The sequence below is a fragment of the Mobula birostris genome, chromosome 2, assembly GCF_030028105.1.
Source record: "Mobula birostris isolate sMobBir1 chromosome 2, sMobBir1.hap1, whole genome shotgun sequence".
In the NCBI taxonomy this organism is placed as follows: Eukaryota; Metazoa; Chordata; class Chondrichthyes; order Myliobatiformes; family Myliobatidae; genus Mobula; species Mobula birostris.
In genome coordinates this window covers 94,948,696-94,968,113 of record NC_092371.1, presented here as the reverse complement: position 1 = coordinate 94,968,113, position 19,418 = coordinate 94,948,696, and the positions used below count along the sequence as shown (strand labels likewise).

Here is a 19,418-nt window from a genome sequence, read left to right as displayed (position 1 = left end):
CCAAACCAAAGATCATAATTGCTGGTTTAGCACTGATAAGACCCAACCTGGAGATGGGTTTACCACTTCCAGCTAAATTACTTTTGCAGTCATGAAATTTTAAGAATGATCCAAAATACACTATACCAAATTAAAGACTTTAAGGTCTACATCTTCACACCTCTAATTAAGGGCCTAAACCACATCTGAGCATTTCTTGACTTGAAACCATATCTTTTTAGTCTAATTTTGCAATTTTAAGCCTTAGGAAGACCAGACGTCCTAATAACATTGGGAACAGCAAATTAATTGGGGCTTCATCCCAAAATTAATCATGTTTCTGTCAGGGTAATCATTTGACCTAGTTTCCAAGCTTGCTGCCTGCTTAGAGTGAGCAGATTGGTTAAGCTTGTGGTTGTCTAGGAGACAGTCACTGCCTCAATTCCAGGTTATAGTTGTCATTATTTGCTTGGATGAATAATACAATATATTGTACTCTGACGTTTTAAACAGGTGGATCATTACTCCTAATTTTGTAAGATTCTATTCAACTGATATAGAATACAAGTCCCTTTTTTAAAAACATAAATGACCTCAGTTACTGTAGGTGTTATCTGTAACATTCTGTGAGCATCGACCCCAAGGTGGTATTATGCTTCCATTTTCTTGATGGAGTGTATGGTACATGTAGTTTTTCAAAAATATAAAAGCATTATCTGACAATAACAAAGCCAACAAATTTTAACCACCCCATTAACCACCAAGAATTAATTGTTGAGGTGACAGGGAAATACAGATCAGGGTTATGGTGTCTCTATTCCCTATTGGAGATGTTTTATGTCTAGTAACTAACGTCAGACACAATAAGTAAGGGTCTAACTTAAATTGTAGTTTGCTTTGTAATTCTCATAATGATTCAGGAGAAATGTACCCAATGACAATCCTGCCAGGGAAATCCGGGGAAATCTAAGAAAGGCCGGAAGAATCCAAGTGGAGAATTTCAACTAATGGAAGATGGGAATGGGCAGAAATTCTATTGTTTTGACCCTCTTCACATCAACATTGGACAGCAACTCTACATGCCTACTGCACTGTATAGTAATTATCAGCAGGAATTAATCTGGCTTTAATTTCCCTTCTTTTCATGATATCCTAAAGCTGAACCCCATTTTCAATAAATAGAATGTTTACTCCATACATCTGCAAGTTCTTTCATAGCATTCTATTATCTAAAACAGATTCTCCTTCAGTTTGACTTCATCCAGCTCCTCATGTTTCTAAAATCTGCTCAAATCCAACCTTGTGTGAATAACTATCTACGCAAACCTTTACCCTCACTAGTTCAATTTCAACCCTCGGAATACATTACAATAACTCGCCCACAATTAGTTCATCTCTCCTGGCTCTTTCATCACGTGGCCATATTTCACTATATTCCCTTTTTACATCTATACTTTTAAGCTCAAGAACAGAATATGACAATCAGTTAATGAATTTGCATTCCCCATTTATATGCAGTTCTGATGAAACATCTTTGACCTGAAGTGTACACTTGGCTTCTCTCTCTACAGATGCTATTGAATATCTCCAAAATTTTCTGTTTTTGATTCAGTCCATTCACTCAGTTCAGGGATTTAAAAAAATATATTCTGAGCTAATTTCCTGCAAACTACGTCACATTGTAGGCCAAGACCATTAGGTGTATGCCTGATGCTTTGATTTAGAATTAATGAATCTAAGCGACAGCATTAAACAAAACCTTCCCAAACCTTCAAGGCCATGAAATTCAACCACAAATATCATAGGTGTGTGACTCACACATGGGCTGCAATTTAAATATCCATTATTGCAGACATACCTAATTCAGCTTCTGTAGCTGAACGCATTGGGGTTATGGGTGGATGATCACCAACATCCTGGCCCTTCCGAGGACGATTGATACCTTCAGCAAGTAAAGCTTTCACCTACAAAAAATATTTAAGTCCATCATTGCCAGATAAGAGATTTCAGCTTTATCTCTCCATTATTTTTAATTTCATCTTGCAAAATAGTAAGACCACAAGACATAGAAGCAGGATTAAGCCATTCGGCCCATCGAGTCTTCTCCACCATTTCATCATGATCAGAATAGGTGAAAAAATACAAATGATGCAACAAACAATAGATTGGGATTCTGTGTTTTTGATGAGCAAGTAGAAAATAGAACAAAGAGATAAAACAGCACAATGAGAGCGAGGACAAGGGCAGCTCTCTTTTGGGTTGCAATCTGAGATAATCTTTAAAGCTGAATTTTAGATTATGAGAGCACTCAGTCCTCTTTTATTGTCATTTAGAAATGCATACATGCATTAAGAAATTAAGAAATTTGCAGAATAAATAATGACTGGGGGAATAATGTCAGTTGCATCTCAGTTAGGAAGTAAATCACCTTTGGTTTGGGGTGCTGGGAATCAGCAACATCTGCCTGCCTTTGACCAATCTCCTTCTCACTACTACTGTCGGGTGGAAGGTGCAGGTCCCACACCGCCAGGTTCAGGAGTAGTTGTTGCCCTGCAGCCATTGGGCTCTTGGTCAGATTTCACTCGCCTCACCGCTGAATGGGTCCCGCAGCCGCAAACTCACTTTTGGGGACACTGCAGTTCATGTTCCAAATATTTTTTTTGTATACTTTTTTTTACTGTTTGCATGGTATTCTTTTGCAAATTGTGGCAGTCCTGTGTGTGTTTTTATTAAATTTTATTGCGAGTGCAAGAAGATGAATCTTAAGGTTGTAGATGATGTACATATTTCGATAATAAGTTTGAATTTGATCACTTGTTTACGTGCATCATCAGTTTCATAGTGCTTTGCATCATCCTGAAAAAGCTATTAAAATGCTACGTGAACGCAAGTCTCTTTTTACCAACCTCATCACTCCAGTAGGGGTTGTTTGCCTGCTGTCGGAGGGTTCCTTTGAGGTCAAAGTTTTCTGGATATTGTGTGGTCTCGGTTCGAGGGTAACTGATATATCCTTGTGTGTACAGTTTCTCTGCTACTTGCATTGCATGCTGAGGGCCCATCCCTGGTCAGACAGTATGAAGGGTGTCGTTAATAAACACATCACGAAGTCAGAGACAGAAACAATCAACACACAGTTTATTGTGCAAAGATATGGTGCCCTACTTGATGACCTTTATGAGTACTGGGTTTGAATTTTCATATTCTTGGCAACCTGCTATTCTGCCTTGTTCAATGAATAATACCTTTGAACATTGCTGAATTCCCACATTTTAATCACAATCATTTGAGATGTCCAGGAAACACATCCAAAATGTCTGTCCAATTTTAAGGGCCATATTACATATTGCTGAAAATCTTAAAAATGAGGAATTTTGTGTCATGTTTTCTTCTCCATTGCAGAAGGTCCCAAAAAGTAAATTCAAGTTCTTTGGAAAATCTTGTCCATGATCAATGGCATGCAGCTAGTAGGGATGATTCTATAGAAATAGAGCCATTCAATTCACCAGCAACTTTGATGTGTGTTGCTTGAATTTCCAGCATCTGCAGAATTCCTGTTGTTTGCCATTCAATTCTTGTGGACTTTCAGATGTCTTTTTTTTACAATTACTTACTAGTATCACCTTACTCTCCAGCATCATATAGCCTTGAAAGTAAAACACGTACAGTAACTGTTATACACAGAGGCAGTTACACTGTTGGATGTTGTCCACATTTATCTCAGACAGCTCTTCAAGCAGTTTCTCACAAAAAAGTTCATGTTACTTACATTAAAAAAAAACAAACTTTTACATTTTGGTAAGTCATTTGCCCCATTTTCGTTTTATAAATCTAGATTGCATCATTGGACACGAACAACATGTTTGCAGACTTATGCTCCCTTATGAAGATAAATTAGGTAGCCCCGAACCAAAAGGACATGGGGAAAGAATAGCCAGCATGCAATCCATCTCACTAAGTGAAAACACAAAATATGTTGAGGAAATTAATATGCTGGTGGGATGCTGTTAATGTTGAGCTGTATGAGATGATTTGGAAGTGCTTGTTTCTGGAACTGATTCTTTAAACACCCATGATCATTTCCCACCAGTTACATGTCACCAAGACAAGGACTGATAAAGCCATTTAAATAAAAAGACAGAAGGAAATAAAGTAGGTGTTATTCATTTGAAATACTCAGACATTTTGATCTTACTCAATTGAAGAAACCCAAATCATCAGTAAGGGCTGTTAATAATAGAAGGCATACCCAGGGCCGAGCTTGCTACACGTAACATCTCCACAGTGTTAAGTGCCTGTGGCCTTTGTTTCACCTTTTCCTTTTTACTCACAGATTGCACCTGCAAACAAAACATTAAGATAAGTAACCAGACCAGAAACTACTTCTAGAGTTAAGGACCAGAATTTCTACCTGTCTTAGACAATGTTGATCATGAGCCAAATTAAGCTACAAGAAAGGCATTAATTTGTTAACTAAATCCTGGAGTTGACAGCATAACATTTTCTGAGTGACTAATGAACACAGTTGGAATTATAACTGAAGGAATTTCCATTTGTTTAAGGACTCCAGTGAGCTACATTCATATAATTTTATCCTGGTGTGTCAGCTGGTACAAAGGCATCTTCCATATACGTTGCAGAGTCAGCACCTTAAGAGTTTTATTTTCAACCTAAAATTCTCCCCTTCCTTCATTCCCTCCCATCAACATCCTTCTCAATCCCACTCCATTCCTCCCCCCACTACTCTTGCATCTTCCTCCTCACCTTTGTGCCTTTTACTTCCTTACTTAACATTTATCCTCTGCCCACTTTCTCTCATGCCATTTCTCTCAGTCTGTGAACTCCTGCTCAAGTACATGATTATTAAATTATTGTAGCCAGTACATTATATCCATATGCACGCTTGTTCCCTCACAAACATTCCCTATGGCCACAATCACTGGCAGCTTGATGGGTTCTGATCCATTTTCTTCCCCTTACCTACCTTTGTTTCTTTCACAGATTTTGTCATATTAAGATACATCTGTGCCACTTCTCGATCAAAAACTCTGACTCTGTCCCAGTCTAGAACCATGGAATCACCAGCACAATTACTGACCTGGAATGAATCAAAGAGATTGAGATTGGAATACATCATTCAGAAACCCCTCTTTTTAAAAAAGAAATATTGGCAAGTTAGCAGGAAATATAAGATCGATAATACCAGTAACCACTGCAGCAGGATATCAGAGCCTGAGTCAGTGACTATTTTTTATATACAGGTGTTCCCCGCTTTTCGAACGTTCGCTTTACGACACTTCACTGTTACGAAAGACCTACATTAGTTACCTGTTTTCGCTAACAGAAGATGTTTTCACTGTTACGAAAAAAGGCAGTGCACGATAAAAGGTAGTGTGCGCCCCAAGCAGCCAAACTCCTCCCACGGAACTGCATTCTAGCCGGCATTGCTTAAACATGTGCCTGTGAGCATCTGTGCTTTATGTCGATTTATTTTGAGCATCCGTTTGCAAGATCAGTTCTAAGGTATTGGAAAGGCCTAAAAGAATTTGTAAGGGTGTTACACTTAGAGTAAAACTAGACATTGTCATGTATGACGCCAAGCAGAGCTACCAGATGGATGATGCTAATGAGAGAGATAACGGAAGACAATGAAGAAACATTCAAAATGCTAATAAGAGAGAAGAGAGAGATTAACGAGAAAGAAACACAAGTCAGATATTGACAGATCGGTTGCTTTGATCCTGAACTGTTTGAAGTTTGATGGACAGGTGATACCCCAGCAGGGGGATAAAAAGAGCAGGTTTGCTAAGGCACGAGACACGCCTCGAGACCCAGGAAAGAACAGTGTGCCCCCACAAGTTGGTGGCAGTTTGGAGGACAGGTTCACGGGAACCGATCAGAGGCTCACAGGGTGTAAAGGTACGATCGGTGGGAACCTGGGGTGTGTGTCCGCCCTTGCCTGGGTGCCGGGTACACAGCAGAAGAACGATTGTATCCGGAACGGAGGGGTCACAGTTGGTGACCACAGCGGGATTAGAAGACATCAAAAGGTCTGCCCGAAACCAACTGTGAAGACATCAAAAGATCTGCCTGAAACCAACCGCATCTCTCACTCTCTCTTCTCCCCAACGGTACAACAGCGACTACTTCGAACTGCACTAAACTGAACTGAACTCTGCTTCACTTAAGACTGATCATTTTACCCCCAGACTGTGATAGAGCTTGGTTGATTCCTATCACCCTAGTTCTGTGTATATGTGTGTATTATCATTGCTAACCTGTTACATTTATATCCTTAGTGTACTGTATTACTTATTTCTTTAATAAAACTTTATTAGTTCCTAGTAATCACAGACCCCAACGAGCGTTCCATTTCTGCTGGTTTGGCAACCCAGTTACGGGGTAGGTAACATAAGTGGGGTTCTCGTCCGGGATTTTGAACGCCAAAATTGGGACTCGGTAAATTGATTGGATTAAAATTCCCGAAAGAAAAAAAAAAGGGCAAACAGCAGAAATGGAGATTGAGGAATTTCTAAAGGCGCCAACCTGGGAGGCATTAGAGGATGCCAGGAAATCAGAATTGGCGGCTGTTGCAAAAGGGTTGAATCTTTTTAAGGGGAAGCCGACAATGAGGAGAGTGGAGATGCACAGAGCTATCGTTGAACATTATGTATCTAAAGGTGTGTTTCCCCACGGGGAGCTGGAGGTGGTGTCTATGGGCAACCTGGTGGAGAAGCAGTGCAGCTGCAGATGGAAAAATTAAGACCCGAGCACGAGTTCCGAGTAAAGCAGTTAGAACGGGAAGAGAGAGTACAGCAGTTAGAACGAGAAGAGAGAGACAAGCAGTTAGAACGGGAAGAGAGAGAGAAGGAAAGGGAGTTTGAGCTGGAGAAGTTAAGGATGACGCTAGAGAGGGGCCAAATGCCGAACCAAGGTGGAGGGTTCAGGGCTACCCAGGAGGTTAGGTTGGTTCCCCCATTTGAGGAGGCTGATGTTGATCGGTACTTTCTACATTTTGAAAAAGTCGCTGCAAGTCAGGACTGGCCGAGGGGTAAGTGGGCTGTTTTGCTTCAGAGCGTACTTAAGGGGAAGGCTCAACAAGCTTACTCGGCATTGTCAGCAGAAGATGCCCAGAGGTATGATGTGGTGAAAGAGGCGAGACTCAGGGTTTATGAGTTGGTCCCGGAGGCATACCGGCAAAGGTTCCGGAATGTGAGGAAGCAGTACATATTTATAGTTTGCCCGTGAGATGCAGATGTATTGTGAGCATTGGTGCGCTTCGAAAGGGGTCACTGGGAATTATGACAGACTGCTACAGCTAATACTGATTGAGCAATTTAAAGGTTGTGTCCCTGAAGGTATGAGGCCCTATCTAGATGAGAAAGAGGCAGAAACCTTAGCCGCAACTGCTAAGTTAGCAGATGAGTATGCGTTAACACACAAAGCAAAGTTTACCCCGAGTAAGAGCTACCAGAAGGGTAGTCGAGAGGGCGGAGAAAGTCCGCCGGAAAAGCCAGAAAGTAAGCTGGGGACTAGTGAGAAGGATAAGGAAGACAGGAAGCAGTTTGGTAGGAAGTCTCCTGGGGTCGTATACTATAATTGTGGAAAAGCCGGTCACATTGCCTCCAGGTGTTTTGCCCCAAAGAAGGAGACGGGGAAAGGAAAAATGACGACTCCGACTGGCTGTATTGAGCCGGCAAAAAAACCGCTAGGGGAGAAGAGGTCTGATAGAGTTCAGGAAGGGCGCGAGAAGTTTATTTCGGCCGGATTGGTGTCAGTGAAGGAGGGGTCAAACCCAGTTCCAGTACGGATCTGGAGAGACACTGAGGCTTGTCAGTCATTGATCTTAAGGAGGGTGTTAGACTTTAGTTCAGAGACTGAGACTGGGGAGGTCAGTGTGATAAAAGGCATTGGGAAAGGGACTGAAGCAGTACCTTTGCACCAGATACACCTAAAAAGTGACTTGGTCTCCGGACCGATCACGTTAGGGGTGAGGCGCAAATTACCGATGGAAGACGTGGAGGTCTTACTCGGTAACGACCTTGCAGGTGGAGATGTGTACCCAGCAGAAAAGCTGACGAGCAAGCCGGCCAGGACTGAGGACCCGCCCATGGACTCACAAGTTTATCCCATTTGCGTAGTAACTCGGCGCATGTCCAAAAAGGTTGCCAAAGCGAATGTAGATTTAGCTGAGACGTTTTTACCAGCCTTGTACCAGGAGGGGTTAGAAAGTGAGAAGAAGGAGCATAGTGGAGAGGAAGGAAGTGAGGGAGTTGAGGTAGATTTATCATTAGCAAGGAAGGAATTTATACAGGCACAGGAACGAGACGAGGAGCTGATGGTTTTGACAGAGACAGCTCTCTCCGAAGCAGAAATAAAAAGGGAACCAGTGGGCTATTATGTGAAGGAGGGAGTACTGATGAGGAAATGGAGACCAAGTACCGTGCCCGCAGAAGAGGAGTGGGGGGCGGTACACCAGGTGGCAGTGCCGAAAATTTATAGGGACGAGATTTTTAACCTGGCCCACAAGATACCCCTCGGTGGACATTTTGGGGTGAGGAAAACAGTCGATAGAATTACCAAAGAGTTTTACTGGCCGAACATGAGAAAGGATATTATTGAGTATTGCAGATGTGAGCCGACACAGTTAGAGCCTATTAATATGTTAAAAGCTTACCACGATCAGAAAGCAGATCTAGTTGGTGTTATCATGAAAATTAATGAGGTTGGGGTGCAAAATGATAAGGGGATAACCCATCTTGAAAAGATAAATATGGTGCCGACCAGATTGGAGAACTCTATTGTTTTGGCCAACTTTGCTGATAAGGTCTCTCACTTAACCCTTGAACAGAGCGAGCCGCTAATAAACCGGCATGCAGATGTATGTCTGGATGTCTCGAGGCGATGCAAGGGGACGGTACATGATGTTGTTGTCACATCAGATCAACCTATTAAGCAACACCCCTATAGGATGATTAATTCAGTGATTAAAAAAGTTAAAGAACGTAGAAGCGTATATTGACGATTTAGTGGTCTGGAGTAACACGTGGGAGGAGCACATTGTGGCAGTAGAAGCACTGTTTAAACAGTTGTCTGAAGCCAACCTGACAGTGAACCTCGCGAAAAGTGAGTTCGGCCACGCTAAGGTCACTTGTCTGGGGTATGTGGTAGGACAGGGGCAGCTGGCACCGATGCAGGCTATCTCTGAAGTTCCCATCCCGATGGACAAGAGGGCCCTGAGAAGGTTCTTGGGGATGGTGGGGTACTATCGGAAGTTTTGCAAAAACTTTGCTGATATTACCCTCTCTCTTACTAAGCTCTTGCCGAAGAATGCGAAGTTTGTGTGGAACGACCTTTGTCAATAAGCCTTCGAGAGTCTGAAGGTGATTCTGTATCACCACCCTGTATTGAATGCGCCTGAGGTTTCAAAAGCCTTCTCCCTAACAACAGATGCTAGTGACGAAGCGGCCAGGGCGGTGCTGTTGCAGACAAAGAGGAAATTGAACACCTAGTGGCTTATTTTTCTAAGAAGTTTAATGTCCATCAGAGAAATTATTCCACTGTGGAGAAGGAATTACTGGCAATCATACTGGCATTACAACATTTTGAGGTTTATATTAGTCCGGCACGGAAACCACTGATAATTTACACTGATCACAATCCATTAGTGTTTTTGGCCACAATGAAGGATAAAAACAAATGCTTACTAAGTTGGAGCCTGGTGTTACAGGAATTTGATATTAAGATAAAACATATAAAAGGAACGGACAATGTGATTGCTGATTGTCTGTCAAGGTGTTAAACCTTAAAGTTCTCTGTATTAGCCGAATAGCTGATGACTACTTGTATATTAGTGTGTATCTTATAATGTGCATTCATGCCCATAATTTTTACCCCGGTAAAAATCCTTTTAAGGGTGGGGGTGTCATGTGTGACGCCAAGCAGAGCTACCAGACGGATGATGCTAATGAGAGAGATAACGGAAGACAATAGAGAAATATTCAAAATGCTAATAAAAGAGAAGAGAGAGATTAACGAGAAAGAAACACAATTCAGATATTGATAGGCCGGTTGCTTTGAACCTGAACTGTTTGAAGCTTGAAGGACAGGTGATACCCCAGCAGGGGGATAAAAAGAGCAGGTTTGCTAAGGCACGAGACACGCCATGAGACCCTGGAAAGAGCAGTGTGCCCCCACAAGTTGGTGGGAGTTTGGAGGACCAGTTCGTGGGAACCGATCAGAGGCTCACAGGGTGTAAAGGTACGATTGGTGGGAACCTGGAGTGTGTGTCCGCCCTTGCCTGGGTGCCGGGTTCACCGCGGAAGAACGGTCGTATCCGGAACGGAGGGGTCACAGTCGATGACCACAGCGGGATTAGAAGACATCAAAAGGTCTGCCCGAAACCAACTGCGAAGACATCAAAAGGTCTGCCTGAAGCCAACTGCATCTCTCACTCTCTCTCGCTCTCTCTCTCCCCAGCGGTACAACAACAGCGACTACTTCGAACTGCACTAAACTGAACTGAACTCTGCTTCACTTAAGACCGATCATTTTACCCCTAGACTGTAATAGAGCTTGGTTGATTCCTATTACCCTAGTTCTGTGCATATGTGTGTATTATTATTGCTAACCTGTTACATTTATATCCTTACGATTAGTGTACTGTATTACTTATTTCTTTAATAAAACTTTATTAGTTCCTAGTAATCACAGACTCCAACGAGCGTTCCATTTCTGCTGGTTTGGCAACCCAGTTACGGGGTACATAACAACATAATTAAACATTTCGATCATGGTGAATGAAGTAAGGACAAAGTGAGTTTGGCTTGTGGAAGTTGACGAAGGTGATGTTGAAGAGGTTTTGGCATCCCATGACCAAGAACTGATAGATGAAGAGCTGATGCAAGAGGAAGACGAAAGGATAACAATTGAAACCGAATGCAGTAGCGAACAGACCAAAAGTGAAGTCGTCCAGGAACTGAACGTGAAGCAACTGCGTGAGATTTTCGCTGCAATGATAAAGTACGACTTTAATTTTGAAAGGGTACGTAGGTTTACGGCATATTTGCAGGATGGTTTGTGTGTTTACATCGAACTGCATGATAGAAAAATGCATGAGGCTAAGTAGTCAGGCAAGCCTTCCACATCAGCCACAGCAGACGGCGAACCTCGACCTTCAACATCGAGGCAGGCAGACATAGAAGATGACCTGCCTGCCCTGATTGAAACGGATGACGATGAGATGACACCTCAGTGTCCCACCACCCCAGTGATCCCAACCTCCGGGCCGCGGACTGACACATTGCCGCGAAGCATGCAGTGGTGCAGCGGTGGCCGAGAAGTGCAATGACACAACAATTGTAGGCCGTATCTCGGGTAATGATGAGTTTGAGTACAGAGAGGAAATTAAGAACCTGGTGCCAATTGCGTCACCTCTGATCTAGGCCACCATTTACGTGCCGGGCGGCACCTAATTAATTAGCTTGTTTATTTTGGCTTTTTTCTTAAAGATGTGCTGGGTGCATCCCGGTCACCGCTGCACCCCTGCATACTTCACGGATTGGTATCGGTCTGCGACCTGGAGGTTGGGGACCAATGCACCACCCCACCCTCTGACGACTCAGCCTAACACACCATCATCAGTGTGCTCGGCGCTGTCTTCCTGATTCCGGTAAGTGATACTACACTGTACATACATTATTTCTACTTTATATAGGCTGTGTATTTTTATGTGTTAGTTGGTATGATCTGGCAGCTTCATAGCTTAAAGGTTACTGGAGAGAGTGTTTCTACCGAGAGCGCTTGTGTGAGATTTTCGCTGTGGTGGACAGTGCGGCAATGATTGTAGAAAAGTATTTCTACTTTATATAGGCTGTGTATTTATCATATCATTCCTGCTTTTACTATATGTTACTGTTATTTTAGGTTTATGTGTTATTTGGCATGATTTGGTAGGTTATTTTTTGGGTCTGCGAACGCTCACAAATTTTTCCCATATTAATAAATGGTAATTGCTTCTTCGCTTTACGACGTTCCGGCTTAAGAACAGTTTCATAGGAATGCTCTACCTTCGGATGGCGGGGAAAACCTATACGTATATATACATACACATACATATACATACACATACATGAGGGGTGATTGATACGTTCGTGGCCTAAGGTAGAAGGAGATGAGTTATTAACTTCAAACTTTCTGCATTTTCACTCAAAGAGTTGAACTGCACGTGAATGTAACGACAGCCATATAACTCATCTCCTTCTACCTTAGGCCACGAACTTATCAATGACCCCTGCTGTGGACCACTTCTACAAAGAAGGGATCTGTATGCTCCACTAGTGTGTGTGTGTGTGTGTGTGTGTGTGTGTGTGTGTATATGCACACACACACACTTATGGTATTCAGCAGCACTTGGGAAGAGATGGGCAAGGAATTATTAATTTCATCAATTATTATTGCTACTCTCCACTCAGCAATTTGGAAAGAATCTCATGAGCCAAACACAATGACACATATTTATAAAAATGGAAAGGGATAAAATGCTTTGGACCAGCAAACTGTTTTAAAACAATAAATACGTTGTATCATATATTCTCACTCTATCCTAAACTGCCCATCAAAACACAAGGTTTCAGCCAGGGTGGGAGACTTTGAGTGATTAACATGACTGGCTGGGTTGGGCCTTGTTTTCTTTGGCACAAGAGAAAGATTTAACTGAGGCTTATCAAATGCAGCAAGGATGAATAGGAAGCTCCTTTCTTCTTTAGCAAAGAGCAATACTACTAGGGGACATTGGTAGCAGGATCAGAGGAGCCAAACAAAACACGCCAGCATGGTGGGGACTGGAATACGCCACCTGAAAGGCTCGTGGAGTCAGAAACTCTTCAAGTATTTAATATCCGGATGAGCATATAAAATATGGTAACAAATAAGACTGTGGAAGATGAACTGATATATAGAGAAATCATGAGCTTTCCTTGCCCAGTATGATCATAACAGATCCTGTGTCATAAACTTCTCAAATTTGTGAAATACACAAAACTGGAGCAAACAATCTCCCACTTTCAGATAGAATCTTCATTTCACCTGCTCTTCAAGAACTTTGATAAAAATTCTTGTAACCACCTCCTCTTGCCCCCACCTCCACTATACTCCCAAAATGAAACAACATTGATATATAATCCTCACTGCTTTGAATCCTAAGCAGTGGGTCAAAATCATTGATTTAGAACTTCAAACACTAACAACACAGTACATGGCTTTTGTTGTAAAGGAAAAAGTAATCATGTTAAAAATACTGTTGATTGAGGAGTATGAGGCAGTACAAAGGGAGAAAAACAAAATCAATGTTCTTTAACAAGTTTTGTCGCATCTCCCTCTAGCTGAGAAGGTAGATATGTTCTTCGTGTAATGTTTTCACAGAAAAAATAAAGAGCAGGAGCAACATCCTGGGTTAAGATCCTATTATGGAGTATGAGTCCGAAATCTCATGATTCAAAAAATTGAAGTGTTAGTAATATAATGTTTATGTTTAAATACTGCAACCAATAGAACACTTCTAAGCTCAACACTCAACAAGAAGGTGCTCTTATACCCTGCAGCCAGCAGAACTGTGCTCAAACCCAGCCGATACTGTGAAGCTGTCCGGATGCACTGTGCTGGCAAAAGAGCAGGATGCTCCAAGCTGTTCTGCACAATGACCTGTGGTAAGAGAAAACTCCCAGAAGGAAAGGGTTGCAGCACTCATCTAGAAGCTGATGAAAGTAGGATGTTCCAATCCATCATACTAAGGCAGCTTCTTGTTTATTATTTAAGAATAAGGCAAATTTATGTGTTCACAAACAAGAGAATATCTGCAGATGCTGGAAATCCAAGCAAAACACACAAAATGCTGGAGGAACTCAACAGGGCAGGCAGCATCTATAGAAAAAAGTACAGTCAACGTTTTGGGCCGAGACCCTTCGGCAGGACATAATGCATATGTATGTACCATGAATGGCAAGTAACTATGAATGAGATCCAGCTATTTTCTAAAGATAGTGCTATCCAGGCAATGGACACTCCACATTACAAACCTCATTTACTCTCTGTAAATAAAAATGTTTCATTTCTGGAAGCTTTATAAACGTGATTATCACATTCAAAACTTGCTGGAGTCTCATTAATGTAGATCAAAGTCTGTAATATCCACGGCATTCACATCAGAATACTCCATATGAACACAGATAAAACAGTGAACAACTCCAACTTCAAGATGGAACACGGACTGCCACTGCCATATGGCCTCACAGCCACCGCTCTGCAGCAGATTGAGGATGCTATCTGGAGTGCAAATCTAGTCTCTCAAATTTACAATCACCTCCCCTCTAAAGAATCAGAGTATTAACAGCCTTCTAAAGCAAAAAGGATTACTATATCATGGTTTATACTTAATGGTTAGCAAGAACTTGGTGTGTTGAAGGGCCTGTCTCCAAGCTACATACACTACAACTTTATCACAAACCTTTGCTTGCAGAACCCAGTACGTCTCAGGCTTGAAGGACTGGATCTTGTCATGTCTCTCTACACAGAAACCAAGAGTGGGCGTCTGACAGGGTCCAAATGAGATGAGAGAACTGTCCAAATTCCCATATTTACCCTGAAAATATTTAGTCTGAAACCTGAAAAACAACAGTGAAAATGTCGGTCACTTACTGGAAAATAATAGCTTTGTGCCCTTTTAAGGGTAATTAAAGTTCATCGTAAAAACCTATCTGTGCATATGGTCTTTCAAATACAAAAAGGGTTTTTTTTTTGCAAAAACAATATCCCAAAGAGACTTATTTCTGTTGATAAAATACCAGTAGAAGCACCAAATGTAGAGGTAATGGATGGAGAGACAATTGATGGGCAGGCCAGTTGTCCAGGTGACCTGCATCCTAGTTGGTTGACTGATGTAGGAAGAGGAAATAACACAAAAGTGCAACCTTCCCAAGGTGCGGAGGTGGTGTCAGAGTACAGGAAAATAGTAAGTATGTCAGCCTGGTTTAAAAAAGAAAGGACATCTTTTACAGTTCCTCTAAATGTATAACAGTAAACTGTATGAGGAACCCCTAAACACACATTTGTTCCTGTATGCTCACTTTGGAAGTAGACACCAATAATTAAGCTGAAATGATCATTATTCTGCGATTCAAGTGCGCATCACCAATTTCTGAAACCACGTTACAGGCTCTCTGCTCACACTTAAGGTTAATGAGCCAAATCATCAGGATTTCCATACAGCTAGACACCGGATTATTGAAAATTTTACTGTAGCTACTTCTCTCGTCTGACAGTGAAATTTTACTTTTACAAAACAAAATGAAATTCAAAGCTATTGCTAGAATTATTAGAACCTTTTTTTCTGTAAAAGTTTATGAACTAATTGAGCAATAGTGTCAAAGAAAAGGCAGTATTGTCAGAGAATAAATGGCGTTTATTGTGGAGGATGATTAATTGAAGCAACAAGAGAACTTCCCAAGGAAGCAATATTATACCAAAGTTCACACTGACTTCAGGTTATATTGTATGAAAACTAGACTCATAGGCACTAGGGTTATTCTTTTGGATTATTTATTGACAAGTCAAAGGCTTTGGTTTGATGATGTTCCATTATCAGGCCAATCTACTTCTTCAGTATCTGTAAGATGCTGGCTGAACATTAGGCTTGGTGTTTCTGAACACTGTACATACTGTACCTTGTAAAAGCACAACCCACTCTCAGGTCAAGCTCCTGACGCGCATCAACTGACAGTGCTTCATTCCGATTAGGTTCTCCCAAATGGTTCATGGCTTTGCTAATGTCACTGTCCGTTATAGCACTGAACTTTGCACGATATATCACCCTTTCATTTCCATGGAGAATGTTCATAACAGGTTTAACGGCATCCAGTACCTAAATGAACACAAAAACATACCACATTGCAAGTCTGAATGTAAAACAATACTTCCTTTTGGAAGATATGCCAAATGCTCTATGATTTTCTGAAACAACAGACAGAGCACCTTGCAATAATGCTCTTTATTTCCCTTGGGGAATTGTTACTTCTAAATGGCAAACAAGGAAAACACTCCTGGACATTCTGAAGAGCTAGTGCACATACATTGGTTCCGTGCACTGTGCAGGTCACGGTTTTTGAAACTGGCATTTCCAAGAAATATTAAAAAAGAAAATGTTTCGAGATTTAAGATTTCGTTCCAAATGTTTGCTCAGACACACTTGAATTAACTCCATTAAGTTACTAGGTGGCATATATAACACCATGAAAACACTGAATTGGGTTTTTTAAGTCATAATAAGAATGACTCTTCTCAAAGGACATTTTATCCTGCATCTGCAATATTGCTATAGTCAGGGAACACCTGGCATTAATCAAAACCAAGGAAAATTTAGAGAATCCACTCAGATAGCTTCAGGAGTTGTGTCTTTTGTGTCTGAATGGTACTCTACGCTGCTAGTCATTACTTAGATGAAAACAATTACTAGATTCATAGGCACTAGGGCTATTCTATTGACAATTCAAAGGCTAGGTTTGATAGTGTTCCATTATCAGACCAATATACTTCTTCAGCACCACAGTGAGTTTCATGCTATTTTAGATCAGTACCTTCTCAACATCAAACATTGGTCAAAATAAAAATTTTTATTTTGGAAGACTTTCTTCTGACCTTTGGCTTGATTGTCAATGTATTAAAGCCATTCAAAACCTTTGGAACAGGAAGTACATATAATTCTTGCATCAATAATCATGCATATTTAGAAAATAAGCATATCTTGTTCAGTTAACTTTTTAAAGAAGAGTTTTCTAGAAAAAATGTTACTTCCTGAATATAGCGGCATTTATGTGTATATATTCCTCAAAGAAATCTAGTTTTATTAAACTTAAGACTATGTTGATTTTCATACTGTAAATTTTCACAGCCAACTGCCTGAAATTCAATACTAACAGATGTCACAATGAATCCAAAAGAACAATGATTAACAAGCAAACGTATTGGAAAAAAACTTCAGAACCCTGAAGCATCTTGCAAGTAGACTATTCTGAAGCTAGTTAGCTATCATTTTCAGTCTCCTCAAACTCCAAGTCTTTATGTCTAAATTATTTCTAATGACAAGAATTTCTTTTTGTACCATAAATTGCAATGGCCATCCTTGTCTACCAAAACACAGGAAATGCACAAGGAACTGTCTCTTACGTGACATGAAACACAGGATTAAAAAAAAATTGTACCTCAAAGCAGATGTTTTCTCCTTCCTTGTCACAATCCAGCCAGAGGACAATGTAGTCAATGCCTCGTCCTTCTACCTGCTCAGAAAAAAGCAACTGTGTGAATAAATGGGACTAATTACACAAACTGACGCTTTGGTCTAATACTAAGGAGACTTCTACCCTCACGATGAGAAGCTAAGAGTGAGCTCCAGTTTGATGGACATAAAGGATTCTTGGTACCATTTAAAAAATCATTGTATCTGTCATGCATCTGACCCTTACACACTGTAAAAACAGGGACACTTGTATCAGAATGCTGTTTCTGATTTTCAGTTTGACGTTCAAAATCATTGCCCCACGAAGACCTTGGTGAACAAATTTCTACCTCTCAGTCTAAATACACCACTATACAACCAGTGTTGGACATCCAAACCAACAGACCTCACATAGTAAGGATGCACACCTCTCCTCCTTCCCCATCATCCTCAACATAGGGGCCCCTCAGGACTGTGTGCTGAGCCCACTGCTTACACACAACTGCGTGACCCGAGCGTTCACATTGTCAAGTTCGCCAGTCACACAACAGCTGTGGGACTCATCACAATGAGACTGCCTACAGAGAGGAGGTGGAAGAGGCTGAGGCCTGGTGCCAGGCACATAACCTCTTCCTCAATATCAACAAGACAAAGGAAATGGTAATCGACTGGAGGAGAACTGACATCACTCACACCCCTCTTTACACTGGCAGCACAGCAGTAGAAACTGCGAGCATTTTCAGACTCCTGGGAGTGCACATCTCAACAACCTTTCATGACCCCAGAATGAATCCTACACAATCAGGAAAGCTCACCGAAGTCTCTACTTTCTGAAGAGGCTGAAAAGAGCTGGACAACACATCAATAGACCATAAGACCATAAGACAAAGGAGCAGAAGTCGGCCATTCGGCCCCTCGAGTCTGCTCCGCCATTTTATCATGAGCTGATCCATTCTCCCATTTAGTCCCACTCCCCCGCTTTCTCACCATAACCTTTGATGCCCTGGCTACTCAGATACCTATCAATCTCTGCCTTAAATACACACAATGACTTGGCCTCTACTGCTGCCTGTGGCAACAAATTCCATAGATTCACCAGCCTCTGGCGAACAAAATTTCTTCGCGTTTCTGTTCTGAATGGACGCCCTTCAATCCTTAAGTCATGCCCTCTCGTACTAGACTCCCCCATCATGGGAAACAACTTTGCCGCATCCACTCTGTCCATGCCTTTCAACACTCGAAATGTTTCTATAAGGTTTCCCCTTATTCTTCGAAACTCCAAGGAATACAGTCCAAGAGTGGACAAACGTTCCTCATATGTTAACCCTCTCATTCCCGGAATCATTCTAGTGAATCTTCTCTGTACCCTCTCCAACGTCAGAGCACATCCTTTCTTAAATAAGGAGACCAAAACTGCCCACAGTACTCCAAGTGAGGTCTCACCAGCGCCTTATAGAGCCTCAACATCACATCCCTGCACCTATACTCTATTCCTCTAGAAATGAATGCCAACATTGCATTCGCCTTCTTCACTACCGACTCAACCTGGAGGTTAGCCTTAAGGGTATCCTGTACAAGGACTCCCAAGTCCCGTTGCATCTCAGAACTTTGAATTCTTTCCCCATTTAAATATTAGTCTGCCTGTTTATTTTGTGACGAGAATACACATAAAATTAAGATGTTTGCTGGCCTGGGTTAGCATCAGTGGCATCAGCAAGTGGTCTGCCACCTGTCCTCGGGAAGGAGAGATGCAGAACAATGGGGCAGCGTCTGGAGATGTGTAATGAAGGGACGGGAGAGAGAGCTGTCTGGAGCGGCTCCCCCTTTGAACCCTGAACTGTTTGAAGTGATGGACAGGCGATCTGGAGATGTGTAATGAAGGGACAGGAGAGAGAGCTGTCTGGAGCGGCTCCCCCTTTGAACCCTGAACTGTTTGAAGTGATGGACAGGCGATACCCCAGCAGGGGGATAAAAAGGGACAGATTCGCTAAGTCGACACACACGACACCCACGACACCCGAGGTAACGAGACCCTGGAAGCGGTGCGCCTCTCACGAGTCGGTGGGAAGTACCAGACCTTAAACGCACAGGGTGGAAAGGTACGATCAACGGGAACCCGGTGTGTGTCCACTCTCGCTTGGGTGCCGGGTTCACTGCAGAGGATCGACCGCATCTG

The 19,418-nt window shown here is 41.9% G+C and overlaps 1 protein-coding gene across 1 annotated transcript in view; it reads right to left on the bottom strand.

Moving 5' to 3' along the window:
- The window catches only part of top3b (DNA topoisomerase III beta), an 84,570-nt gene that overhangs the window by 32,786 nt on the left and 32,366 nt on the right, over positions 1-19,418 (bottom strand). Inside the window, exons 4-10 of the mRNA XM_072245267.1 lie at positions 17,229-17,303; positions 15,696-15,892; positions 14,480-14,636; positions 4,961-5,074; positions 4,226-4,316; positions 2,886-3,040; positions 1,838-1,943 (exon numbers count right to left, since the gene is read on the bottom strand). Coding sequence (XP_072101368.1) covers positions 1,838-1,943; positions 2,886-3,040; positions 4,226-4,316; positions 4,961-5,074; positions 14,480-14,636; positions 15,696-15,892; positions 17,229-17,303 — 895 coding nt within the window. The remainder of the gene's footprint in view (positions 1-1,837; positions 1,944-2,885; positions 3,041-4,225; positions 4,317-4,960; positions 5,075-14,479; positions 14,637-15,695; positions 15,893-17,228; positions 17,304-19,418) is intronic.